Source organism: Harpia harpyja, chromosome 9, assembly GCF_026419915.1.
Source record: "Harpia harpyja isolate bHarHar1 chromosome 9, bHarHar1 primary haplotype, whole genome shotgun sequence".
Lineage (NCBI taxonomy): Eukaryota > Metazoa > Chordata > Aves > Accipitriformes > Accipitridae > Harpia > Harpia harpyja.
In genome coordinates, this window is record NC_068948.1 from 10,805,843 (window position 1) to 10,819,048 (window position 13,206).

Genomic DNA, 13,206 nt, shown 5'->3' on the forward strand with positions numbered 1-13,206 from the left:
TTTTATTATTGTTGTCATTATCGTTATTAGTTTCTTCCTTTCTATTCTATTAAACTGTTCTTATCTCAGCCCACAAGTTTTACCTTTTTCCTTCTGATTCTCTCCCCAATCCCACTGGGTGGGGGGGAGTAAGTGAGCGGCTGCGTGGTGCTTAGTTGCTGGGGTTAAACCACGGCAACAGACATGACCATCAATTTATGAAGTGCTGCATTTTGTTAGACCGTAGGATTCAAACCGCTATTACCAGTTTGCATATCTGAACTCCTAACAGTATTCTAGCTAGCACCTCTAGTACAAATGTTCCCCTCAAAGGTAATTCATAGGACCAAATACCTGTGCTATGCATCAGTACTTTTTGAGGATTTGCAGAAACTTAATTTTTTCTGTTTTCCTTCTGAACTGTCTTCCTCTGCACACAAACATTACTCAGCAAAGCTCCTCCATCAAGGTCATTCAAATTCTAGAACATGTGCTATCTTTATCTTCTACCAACTATGTTGAAGGAAAAATAGCAGTTGAATCTAACTACTCCAGCAAGACTTAGCTTAACTTGTAATAGGATCACAGTTGTCATGACTGAGAGAACGCGAGGACAGTGACTGAAATTGCACAGCTGCAAAAAGCTAGATTAAAAATGCCATCTAGTGGCTGGCTGTTTCCATTTCTTACCACAACGCTTAAAACAATTTTTAAGGCCAATTCAGTCAAAATACAACAGATGAGAGAATTGAACTTTGACAATAATTACTTTTAAAGGTATGGGTGAGTTTAATGGAAATCCCTGGGCTGGCTCTACATACACAGTCCTTGAAACTCCTTTATCAGATAAGAATCAATCTTACAAAAGAAACTCAATGAATCAGTTACAATTTTTTGTTCCTCTTTTCACTGATAGAGTGGAGATATCCTCTGCCTGGTAAACCGCACGCTATCTTAACTTTTAACTTTTTAACTTTAATAGCTAAAGTTAAGGTTCAACTTAGGGGGTTTTTCCCCATCCTCTGCAAACAGAAAGATTTTTAGGCAGTTTCAGTGATATAGTTGGTATGATCTAGCAGTGATTTATAATGATAAATTTCATTATGACTGTGAATTAACCCAAATAAAAGCATCAGAGGAGAGGTGTTGCAAGGTACCTTGTCACCACATGGTGCTTTTGGTTGTGTTCAAAGGTCAGAAAGATATAAAAGGGAGCATTTCAGGAAAAAAACAGAGATAAGCCTGAAAAAAATGAGATGTTATCTTATACCTCAGATTAGCTGTTTTCCTCTCTGAATTCCTTCAGCCTGCAAAAGTGACCATTTAGTCACTGAGTATCAAAGCATGTTGCTCTATGCTGCCTTCAAGAGCTGGGGTCTCAATTTTTTTCTCACTTACCCTGAGGAAACTACAGTATACTGATGAAACCTGACTGACTTTAACAGAACTATTCCCAGTTTGCACGGCTGTAAGGCAGAGAATGTTTATACCTCTGATATTCCATTTATACCACTACTTGCATTACATTTGAATTTTAGTAAAATTTCAGCCCCTCACTCCAGGTTGTGAACAGCAATATAGTAATGCAAACCATAATTTCACTTCATTTCACATTAGTATAGTGGAACATTAAATGCAGCAATTCAGGAGTCAACTCAGCCTGTTCATCTGTTGGAGGGGAAGAAAGTGGAAGGAGGAGGGGGAGGAAAGGAATATAATTACTTTTCTACACATGAGCAGTTCATACCAAGCCAGAAGACTTTCCTGCACTTGTAAGCTGTCCTCAAGAAATTTAAACTCACTTTTACAGTGGTAAGAACCTTAACTGAACATGTATTTCAGTTTAACTTGAACCATTTTGCAAGCAATGGCTGGTAAAAATTATATATGTGGAGTTCAGATCCAATTACAGCAACTAGATAGGCCTTTGCACCAGTCCAATTACATTAACTTCATAATCTTCAGTTTAACCCCCTCAACTTCATATATAGACACACTGCTTAGCCTCTGCTGTAACAGCAGAGGTTAAATGAAGTTGGAGAGTTGGAATGGCATTTTTCCTACAGTTGTTCATTGTGTTTACCTCTGTTCATTGACATTTCTTGCAGCTTGTTTTCTTTCCTAGCATTTGAGTATTTGTTTTAGATTATATAGGAAGGTCAAAGACTGGAATTTGCTGCAACCAAACTAGGAAAATGCAATTGCTTTAACAGACCTAGAGGAAATTTATTTTTCCCAGTCTCATTCATGGGTATTTTTTTTGTTTATAAGAAGGGATGTCTGCATCTAAGGTGCTAATTTGCCTTTTGTGAAGAGTCAAAATATGATATACAGCAAATGAAATGTATGTCACTATTCACAGGGCAAAATACATAGAGTAAACAGCTGACGTTTTTAAAGGCTCTCAGCAGGAAAGTATCCAAGTGTTTTGTGGACTGGCATTGTATTAGTTTTCTTTCAAAAAGCTGGTTAGCTAGACTGTTGTGCTTTTTGTGCAAAGGCAAGTTCCGACTCAATCTGTATTCTCTAAGATGGATCAGAGATTCAATTCATTCAAAGGACCTACCTTCCTTTGCATGATGGTTATTCACAAGTTTCCAAAGGGTTTGGACCTATGGCTATTTTCTAATGTGTATCACTAGACTAAGTCTTTCTCTCCAATTCAGGAAAACTTCTAGTAAACTATTTTCTTTGGATTCAAATTGTGTTTGTTACTAGTCAGCTTTTTGGGAAAGAATTAGTTATTTATTAGAAATATTGTTCTGATTTTTAACTTGCTTCCTTAGGAACATCAGGCTTATTTGATGGTTCTGTTCTTCATGTGTCCCCATAACAAGAAATGTTTGCAAAGCACTAGAAGTGCCACACCTTTCATGAATATCAATTAGTTAGTGGAAAGTAATCCATCGTGGCACCTGCTGTGAAGGCAGCAGTAACTGATGGACATCTGTTTGCAGCTTCTGGAAGCAGAAGCTGTATATATTGCACCAAATTAGCCACAGCCAGTTGCCCAAACAAACAAGGGGAGGAAAAAAAAGTGATGTTCCATGGGAATAAAGGAAATGCCAAAGAGTGCAGTATCAGTGTAAGGAAAGTCAGATGGAAAACTTTAATTTTCCCTGTCCATTTAGTCACAGAATTAGCCTCCTTTTATAAAAGGACATGAAAAATTAGAAATGGCTGTTCTTCCACCTCCTAGATACGTTCTGGCTATTTCTTAACTTCAGCTAAAGACCCCATTATCCCAAATTGTCAAAGCTATACCAAGTAGACTTTCATGTGCCATTTTGCAGCGATGCATATATATGATGTATTTTGCCTCCTATATTTTTCAGTTCTTCTAGACAGTGTTGGATTTTTAGAGAGAAAGGGTTATATAGTGCTGTTAGGAGTCTAGTTACTGTGGAACCACAGTTATCTGAACTTCAGTTAACTACAATTCTTTCAGCAACATAGATGTTCCCAGAGTTGAGCTGGCTGCTGCTCTTTTCAAAGCAGAATACTAGGTGCTAAAACACTCAAGCAAATTTTACAATCTGTGGGACACCTCCCCACACTCTCTCCCAAGAAGTCAGCTTTTCTTATTGGTTTTGCCGTTATCTACCTCCAGTTCTGTGTATGAAAATCCTCACTGTGCAAATATTCTCTGTTACCACTGAATAATTCAGGTACTTCTGTATTAACTTACTTGAATTACTCCAGCCATATAAGATTGTGCATCTTCTATTATACTTCATTAATTTTTTGGAACAAACATTTAAATTTCAGACCAGGCTGCTGAAATATATCTGCTTTGCAAAGGCTGCACAAAGTCATTTACTTTTGTCTTTGTAAACAGATTTGGGGAATCGATGAAGTAGAACAAATGCAATTGTTTCTCTGATGGCGTCAGCATCTTCAGTATATTGTAATTTAATCTTGAGCTAATTATTCTCCTCAGATCATTCTTAATACTTTGCTAAGAAACTTGATATAGCTAAGATACTGAATAATAACAGTAATTTTTGCCTTAATATTAAGATCGTCATAGAATCTAAAATGAAATCAAGGCATAAAAGATCACAAAATGGTAAACCCAGGCTTATTTCAAGTCTCTGTATGCAATGGGAGGTACGCAATATAAGCAGAAATAAAGCAATTTGTTAATATTTTGGTAATCCCCCAAAGCACTTACCAAAATATATCCCCCCTTCCTTCAGTCTTGGAACCCTAATTCTCCAATAAGCATCCAGTAAGTGATATCATAACTCCAAAAGTTTGCTAAGATACACCACAGGAGAAGAAGGAAGCACTAGCTTTTCCATTCTTTGTACCCCATATCCAGAAACATGCAGCCTAAGGATATGGGTTCAAGTGTCATTCATTCAAACTAACTGATACCAGAAGCAGCAGTACCCCTCCCCACTCCACATTTGTCCCCTTTCCCTACGTTTGATCTAACAATCACACTACCATGCAGGAAGCTGGATCACAACTCCCCCTGAAAAATTATTATTTTGTCAGATTTGATGACAGCCTGACTTACTGTAGGGTCATGTGATAGCTAAATCTGACAGAAGAGCTGGGTTCTGGGAGAGAATAGGACTACATCTCTAAACAGCATCCAGTAACTACATCAAATTGAACATACAGTGAAACTAATTAAGTCTTTTTCATAGTCTCACACTTCTCCATTCATACAAACATATAAGTTGGCTGAACTAACTTAAGTGATGTACTCCTGTCTCAAATACCTGGCAGGATGTGTCTGCTTAGCAACTCCCGAGATAGTAACTTCAGGTCAGAAGTAAAGATGCCATGTGCTTGAGTGGCCTCGTTGCAACCTGTTTCATCCAATGGCCTTTCTCAAATGGACCTTTTAGGCTCAAATAAACATTTCACTTTATCTGAAACCTACTGAAGTCTGCTGAAACTGTCATTGACTTTCATAGGAGCTGGATCATGGCCTAAACAAGCAACATAAAAATGAGCACAAAAATGTATTTGCAAAGAAAATCAGAGCTGCTGACTGTACAAGTCAACAGATAAAATTATACCCCGAAAAAATCTAAATATAGCATTTGCTACATTTTAACCTATCACTGCACCTTAATACAATGCCCCTGGAATTAGACTCATTTGCTTTTAAATACTGGTAAGAAGTTTCTCCTGGCACAAGACATTTGATACTGAACTTTAGCTCACCTCTAAACAGGGAAGTAAAAAAAAAAAAAAAGTTAGTTTTATTTAAAGAAACCTGAGTTATAATTTTTTCAATGCAAATTAACGAGATGGAGCACTATGGCAACCAAGCCACTGTTGCCACAGAAATTTGCCATTTTAATTAGATATTCCTGAAGGCAAAAATACTGCAAGCCTGAGCAATACTGTTTCTTTCCTCAAATCATATCAGAGAGTAGCATTTCTACTTTTTTTAACTTTAATTGTATATCACTCTGGTTCATCAGCATAACCAAACACTGCAAAGCAGAATCTAAATCTCAATTCAACTTAATATCCAGTCCTGTCAAGTACTGGATATTAACACTGAAAACCGTTAAGTTTCTTGGAAGCCTTCAATATGGTATGCCTTCTTGTGTTTAGAAAATATGGAATGAAAGCAACACCATCTTCTGCAGGACTTTTAATTGTTTCACCTTCATTTCCACATTTTCTAAATCACTATTACTGTATGAACATGTGAGCATTAAGTAATAGCTTTCAGCTGAAGAGAACCATTTAAACATGCTAGGAACACAGGAGACTCAGAGCAGTCAAGTTAGCTTTCAGGCTGCTGTATGAGGTTTTATCACTGCTGTAAATAGTACTGAAGCTGAAAAAAATTGGTAGGTCAGAATGAAGAGTGCCTTGAGACCCAGAAACTACTGTTAGTATACCTGAGCAGTGGAGCAAAGCAGAGAGATGCAGGTGAGGCCTGCTGTGGGTGACCTCTTTCAGTTCAGCATATTTGTTAGACAAATAAAATAATTATGTCAAACTTAAGATAATTTTTTCATGTGTGCTAAAATATTGTCCTGAAATTTTTCTTTAAGGTGACCTTCTATTTTTATTTCTTGCTCTTCCATTTGACATGAAACTATGTTTCATTGTATTAATAAAACAAGAAACAAATGAAAGCTCAGACTCACGAAGATGATTGCACATCCTTCCACTTCAGATAACCTGGGAACACATTTACCTCATCTATGATACCTGCAACACATTATTTAAATGAAAAATGCTTCAGTATAAGAAGCCAGGAGAATAAAAAAATGCACTGGTAATATCAAAGCCTCTTGTGACATGTCAACTCGGTTTTTGCAAAATCACTATTACAGGTTAAAGCAAGGAGTACTTAGTAACCAATCCATAATATGCAGTAACTACTTATTAACCACCATGCATTTTGGGCCCATTTCTTGTCTTGTTACATGGTATAAAACCACTCAGTAGAAATTTTACCCAAAACAAGCAGACACATGAAACAAAAAAAAATGGGGAGCCAGCAAAATGAGCCTTTAATTTTTGTTCTCAATAATTTATATGGCCTATCATTTTCAAACGGGCTTTGGGATTTTGAGCCTCATCAGCTGGTGGCCTCAGCACAGAAGAGTGTAGAATTGTATTTAAAAAGGCACAAACCAAACAAACATCCTAAGGACCCTCCCTCAAGAGAATAACGTTTTTTGAACTTTATTAATGGGGAAACAAAAAAATCTTGCTGATGCTTTTTTTCCTAACACATCTCATCCGCTTGCTTTTGCTGCTCACGTTATTATCCTGCTTAAAAATACGCAGGAAACCGAGAAGCGCACGGTCGAGGTCGCCTGGCCCGCCCTCAGCACCTCATCGGAGCTGTGAGGCAGCCAAGGGCAGGGCTCCATTGACCGAGCGCGGGGTAGCTGAGGTGACGGGAGGCTCCGGGTCCCCCGCCCCCCGGGGATCTCTCCTCACCCCTGGGCCTGGCGGCAGCTCCGGAGAGGGCTTTACCTCGCCCCTCCGCGGCTGCGCCCGAGCTTGCCGGCGGAGGAGCTGCTGCGAGCCAAGGCAAGCGCTGAGGAGAACATGGCGCGGGGGCGGGAGGGAGGCCGGGCTCGGCTCCTCGCGCTTCATCCGTCCCGCCGTGTCCTGACAGGAACCCGCGCGCCGCCCCCCGCCGCGGCAGTTACTCGGGGCGGGGCGCCCAGGGCGGCTCTGGCGTCGGAGGCTCGGGTTGGGCGGCGGGGCTGTCAGTCAGCTCCCACCGCCCGCGCCGCGCCGGCCAGTCCGGAACCTGCAGGCGGCGGGGTTCGCGTGGCGGCTGCTGCTGCCGGTGGGTGCGCCCGGGGGCGCCGCGCGGGGTGGGGGTGGGGGGCGAGCAGCCGCCTGAGCGGGGCGGGGGAGGCGGGAAGAAGGCGCCGCCGCCGCGAGGGGCGCTTCGGCCGCCGCCTGCGGGTGAGCCGCGCGGGGGAGCGCCGGCCGCGGGGGCTCGCCTGGGCGGTGGCGGGCCTTCCGCCCTTCCGCCGTGGCACCGGCTTAGCCGGGTAGGGGGCGATGTCGCGGGGCAGAGGGAGCGGAGCCGGGCCTGACTTGACGAGGCAGCCCTCACGGCAGCGGGAGGAGGGAGCTGCGGGGGCAGAAAGGCCGTGGGGCGGTTCCGCGGGGAAAGGTCCGTGGGGGTGTGTGAGGGGTAGGGTCTGTGCGTGATGGGGTATGCGGGGCGGGGTGTGGGGTCAGTGAGGGGGTGGTGTGGGGTAGGGGCGGGGGAGGTGAGGAGCTGGGGGGGGGTGGGGTAGGGCTTGATGCGTGTGGGCAGTGTCGGGAGAGTGCGTGAGGGGAATATGGGGGTGTGGGGGGGACTGTAAAACTGAATGTAATGGAGATCTGTTATTCTGTTGGAAAAAGCGGGCGTTCCTCTTCCGTGAGCCCCCAGTGCGTACCCCGACTTGCCAGCAGCGAGCGGGCTGTGTCGTGGGGGCAGTTTGGGTTTCGGTGGTTATACGAATTCAGCTGGTGAGGAAGCGCCCTGTTTGGTGCTGAAGTGGTAGGTGTGCCAGGCGGGGAGAGTAAGGTTTATGTAATTGGCTCTTACATAATGGTCTTTACCACATCGCTTTTATTAGCACTGCTACTGTGTTTTAACGTGGCTTGTGCTGGGGTGGCTAATGGATGCAGGTGGGTGTCCTGGGCAGAAGCAGTGAAATCTGCACAGTGCGACTGGCTAGGAATCTGAGGATGTGAAAATTGTAGTTATGGGCAGTGAGTAGGGATGGTTCAGAAATGTGCTCCAGGACTGATCGATACTACCTGACCTTAGGCAAACACATGTCTAAATGGTATTAGGCAACTCTGATTCTAGGAAAAAAACCGCCACCTTGCTGTGTCTGTCAGCCAGCTGATGTGAACAGGGTAAGTTTGTTTGAAACGCTGTTTCTATCGGCTTTTTGAGTGAAGAACATGAAAGTTGTCATTGTTTCAATCTTATGTGGCTCAGAAGGGTGGGAAGAGAAAGAAGAAAAAAAAGGATGGGGAACAGCCTGGGAAAGGTTAAGAAGCACAAAGGCTTGTCTTGCACTGTTGGTGCTTTTTCGGTTTAGCTGATGCTGGAGTTAGTCAGCTGTCTTCCTATTAACTTTATTTTGGTTGTGTTCCCTCTGCAGTACAACAAAAGGTGTCAGTTTTGTTGAGAGTTGCCAGTGTCCCAGGAGACTGCATGCAAGCCTTGAGCAATGAACTGGCATTGCCTTTTCCATCTGCTCTCCTGACATCAGTAGTAAAATTATGCTGTGTCTTTGCCTGTCCTCATAGGGTCCCCAGAATTATAGCAGTGGCGTCCTTGTTAGAATGGCTTGTCTACTTTTTTCTGTTGTTAAGCCAACAGTGTTTCTGTGGTACACTTCAGAATTGTTTTGTGACGCTTTTGAAGTGGGATTTCAGTAAAGTCCTTGGGTTGTATCGTTAGGCCTTTTGTTTAGAATAGTTCAAATTTGTTTTTAGCTCCTGCTGATTTCTTAGAAACATTTTCATGCAACTGGCTGGGCTGGCTTCTTGTTATTTCTCATGAAGTGCCCTGCTAAAAAAAACCAATATTGCAGTAGTATGTAGCATCTTTGGCCTGAGACCTAGAGCGCATGGTGCTACAGGCCTCCTGAAAGTGGTTCAGAGCTCACAGAAAACTGTATTGTTCTAACTGGCTGCTAGCATGATCTTTTGGGAGTAATTGTACTTGCGGTGCTGCTCTCCATTTACCTTTTGAAATCCATGAGGCAAAATTCTATTGTGGAGTAAGCATCTGGTTGTACTTAGCAATTTTGCACAGCTTGAATACCTTATTTAAAGTAGGAGACAATATGATGGACCTCCCCCATGGCAAGTGAAGAATTTCAGCTGTTCAGGTGTGCTAGGTTTTAGTGCTGTTGGCAGCAGAGCTCTTCACAGCTGCTTGTTCTAATTGCACTCCAAATGAACAATCCAAATTGTAAACCTGTAAAAGCTGTCAATGTAACTGTGCTATAACTTTCACTGCATCAAAATGCACAATGCTGTGATAAATGCATTAATTAACCAGCAGTTGAATCTGCCTTCAGTGGCGCAAAAAATCTTACCTGTGTGAAGGTTGGTTAACACCTTGAAGGTAAAAAAAAAAAAGAACAGTCGAGCTTACAAGCTGGAACAGAATTGGAAAGGTAGACTAGCTTGTTCTAGATGTGAGGATCATGGCGATTCATATAAGTCATTAATTTGCCACATCTTTCAGTTTTTCTGTAGGGTTTGAGTACTGATTTTCTCTTGGTTTTCTTATTTAGAGTGTATTAAGAGAGAGTTGTACTCTAGCAGGCTTTTTTAAAGTTGCACATTAACTGTCACTTAAGTTCCTATTTTCTAACTTGTTGGATTTGTTTGTTCTGTGTCGTGTTAGACAAGGCTTTTCAATATACAGTTTACAATTACGTTTCTTGTAATGTTGGAATTTCTTCTTAGCCTTGCCGCAATGAGGAAAAACATGCCTGGAAAAGAAAAAGTAGCTTTTCTGATGAGTTAGCTGGAGAGGGGCAGTCATATCCTAAGGTTATAATTCAGTGATGGAAATTGTATCACTTTTAAGATGCCTCTATCTATAGTGGTCTTTTTTAGAAAAAAGTTCTGAATATTTCTGTGAGCTCTAGACTTACTTTTGTATTGCTATATAGAAAGCTTCTTGTGAACCTTCGAAGTTTTATACCTTTCCTATTCTTATATTCCAGGCTGTAAGGACATTCTGTGTTACTGAAGGAAGGTGCTCCTATTTGTGGAGTGACTTATAATGTCAAGAACTGTATCATCCTGGATCTTAAGCTCGGCAAGAAACAGCATTGTTTTACAAGGAAAAGGACGTTTGTACTCCATCTGTGTCCCAAATAGAAACAAGATAAAATGGAAGCTTGTTTTCTCCAAAACACGTCTCTACCCTGCTGGGAGCTGCAGCTTAGACAATACTTTCTCCTTAAAAAAAGCATTCCGACACACTTCCACCGAAGAAGAACATTTCTCTTTCCAGTTGTCTCCATCACAAATCAATGATATACTCAGAGCAGGTGAATTATCCCATAAAATACTGGATTTGAATAGTAAAAATGCAAATTCTGTGTTGAAGTTTGAAAGTAACCAGTTGGCATCCAACACCCCTATTGAAGACCGCAGAAGTGCAGCCACGTGCTTGCAGACCAAAGGGATGATGTTTGGAGTCTTTGATGGCCATGCAGGTTCTGCGTGTGCTCAGGCAGTAAGTGAGAGACTACTCCATTATATAGCAGTTTCTCTCATGTCTCGGCAAACCTTGGAAGAGATCGAGCTTGCTGTGGACTGCATGAAACCAGTTCTGCCTATTCTGCAGTGGCACAAGCATCCAAATGATGTAGAGTATCGAGAAATAACTTCACAATATTTTGAAAACCTCCGGGTTTACTGGCAACATTTACTGGACCTAGACACTGAGCCAGGATTTAGTTTAGAAGAAGCCATGATATGTGCATTCAAACGGTTAGACTCAGATATATCACTGGAAGTTCAGGCTCCCCAGGAAAATGAATTGATGAGAAATATTGCCCTTCAAGTAGCTTTTTCTGGTGCAACAGCCTGTGTAGCTCACATTGACGGTGTTCACTTACATGTTGCAAATACTGGTGATTGCAGAGCAATTTTAGGTGTTCATGAAGAAGACGGAACGTGGTCTACTCTCCCTCTGACCCGAGACCACAATGCCTTTGATGAATTTGAAATTAGAAGACTGAAGAGAGAACATCCTAGATCTGAGGAGAAAACCCTATTTGTGAATGACAGATTACTGGGCATTCTCATGCCCTCCAGAGCTTTTGGAGATGTGCAATTAAAATGGAGTAAAGAATTGCAACACAGTGTTCTCGAGAATAGCTGTGATGTTGAGTCTTTAAATATTTATCAATACGTTCCTCCAAACTACCATACACCCCCTTATTTAACTGCAGAGCCTGAAGTCACATACCACAAATTAAGAAGCAAGGATAAGTTTCTAGTTATTGCTTCGGATGGACTATGGGAGATGCTAAGTAATGAGAAGGTTGTAAAACTTGTTGCTGGGCACCTTACAGAGCTTAATGTGCAGAAACCACAACTGGCTTTTGAGAAACCAGTTAATTTGGGTTATATGCACAGCTTGTTACTTCAGAGGAAAAACAGAGGCATTGCCTCACTTGACCAGAACATAGCTACTCATTTAATAAGGCATGCAATTGGAAGTAATGAGTATGGGGAGGTGGACCAAGAGAAACTTGCTGCAATGCTAACACTGCCTGAAGACCTTGCGAGAATGTACAGAGATGATATCACTGTTACTGTGGTGTATTTTAATTCAGAAACAATTGAAAATTACTACAGAAACAATGAATAGAGACTTGAACTGCTGCTGTTCTATACCACTAGCCAACTTTGATACTGAAACCATTATTGTTTTTCTCTGATAGTCAAGCTGCTACCAGTGTTATGGTCTGGAAGTTCCTCAACCTTTTTGTTACTTACTAGTCTCGAAAATAACTTTCTAGAAGTGAGTTTGGTGCAAGTTCCCTGGGTTTCCAGGTCTGTACACACTGAAGAAACATGTTCTGATAAAAGTTCACTGAAATGTAATTGAACTAAAGATTGCTGACCCAGTTCTGATTCCACGGGAACCACTGGTAAAACTTTCCAAATGAACAAATGAGACAAATTTCACTGAGACTGGTACAATTTAATAGAGATGGATAATACCTGTAGCTGCATGGAGTGTAAGAAAGTTTACGCTCTTGTGCAAAATGAGTAGCATCCTATTGAAGCACTGTAACTGAATTAAATAAATAAACAAACTACCAAACATTTATTTGGTGTAACAGTGTCAGATACTTTAATAAATTGCCTTGTATATGCGAAGACAACACTAAAGAAGGCTGTTCAAAGAGCCCTGGGATTGTTAGACATTTTTTTTCCTAATTCTTTTTTGTAAGCTAGGAAACAAAATCATATTTTCTTCCGCAACTATTTTGAAGCGTGAATGCGTATTCTCTTAACTCTGTGTGTGGATTTGTGTGACAACTTACAGCTCAAACACGTGAGGGACTTCATGATTCCCTGTTTAGGAATTAACAGTACTAGACTTAAGCATTTAAGTGTTTAACTTGCTTAAAGAATATACCCTGTTATTAAGTACTGATCTATGAAGTGCTGTGCATCAAATCCACCAACTGTAATTTAAATGAAGTTTGACAGATCCAGAAGTTCAAAAATCCATCTAAATGTAAATACAGCAAAAGAGAGAGCACCTTTCTCTTCAGATTGAACTTAGAAGAGTGAAATAACAGTGCTGATATTTCACCAAAATATGTTTAATCTTTATTTTACTCTTATTCTTGTCTTTGGATGCCAGCTTTTCCTTATAGGTGCAGAGTTATTTTCTCTAACGAATATATGTTCTAATCTCTAAGTATATGCTTTTGTGTATTTTACAAGGGTTTTATTTTATTCTGTGCTTTCTAGAGTGCCAATCCAAGCTTGCAGATTAGCTGTATTTTCTTAAATTTCACATATGCTGTTCTCTAGTGACTCTTTTCCTTGTTTACGCACAGCAGTAACTGTTGCCCACAAGAATGTGCATACTGGGAATATAGGATTGTTTACTGCTGTTGCTACTGAGTAAGAAGTCATATGAGTGCAGCAGAGCAAATAAAAATATTGCTGCTTTTTTTTCCTGAATTTCACTTAAAATAAAAGTGTTATCCTTCT

At 41.3% G+C, this 13,206-nt stretch overlaps 1 protein-coding gene across 4 annotated transcripts; it reads left to right on the forward strand.

Moving 5' to 3' along the window:
- The first annotated feature begins 7,151 nt into the window (after positions 1 to 7,151).
- Positions 7,152 to 12,307, forward strand: PDP2 (pyruvate dehydrogenase phosphatase catalytic subunit 2). Of its 4 annotated transcripts, none has more exons than XM_052797541.1 (2): positions 7,152 to 7,270; positions 10,182 to 12,307. In XM_052797541.1, exon 2 carries the CDS (start codon positions 10,241 to 10,243, stop codon positions 11,840 to 11,842), a length of 1,602 nt encoding a protein of 533 aa, XP_052653501.1. In that variant the 5' UTR covers positions 7,152 to 7,270; positions 10,182 to 10,240; the 3' UTR covers positions 11,843 to 12,307. The 4 variants fall into 4 exon arrangements, with proteins under 4 accessions (XP_052653501.1, XP_052653502.1, XP_052653500.1 ...); XM_052797542.1 differs by lacking the exon at positions 7,152 to 7,270 and adding an exon at positions 7,503 to 7,606; XM_052797540.1 differs by lacking the exon at positions 7,152 to 7,270 and adding an exon at positions 7,786 to 8,346.
- Positions 12,308 to 13,206: the final 899 nt, after the last annotated feature.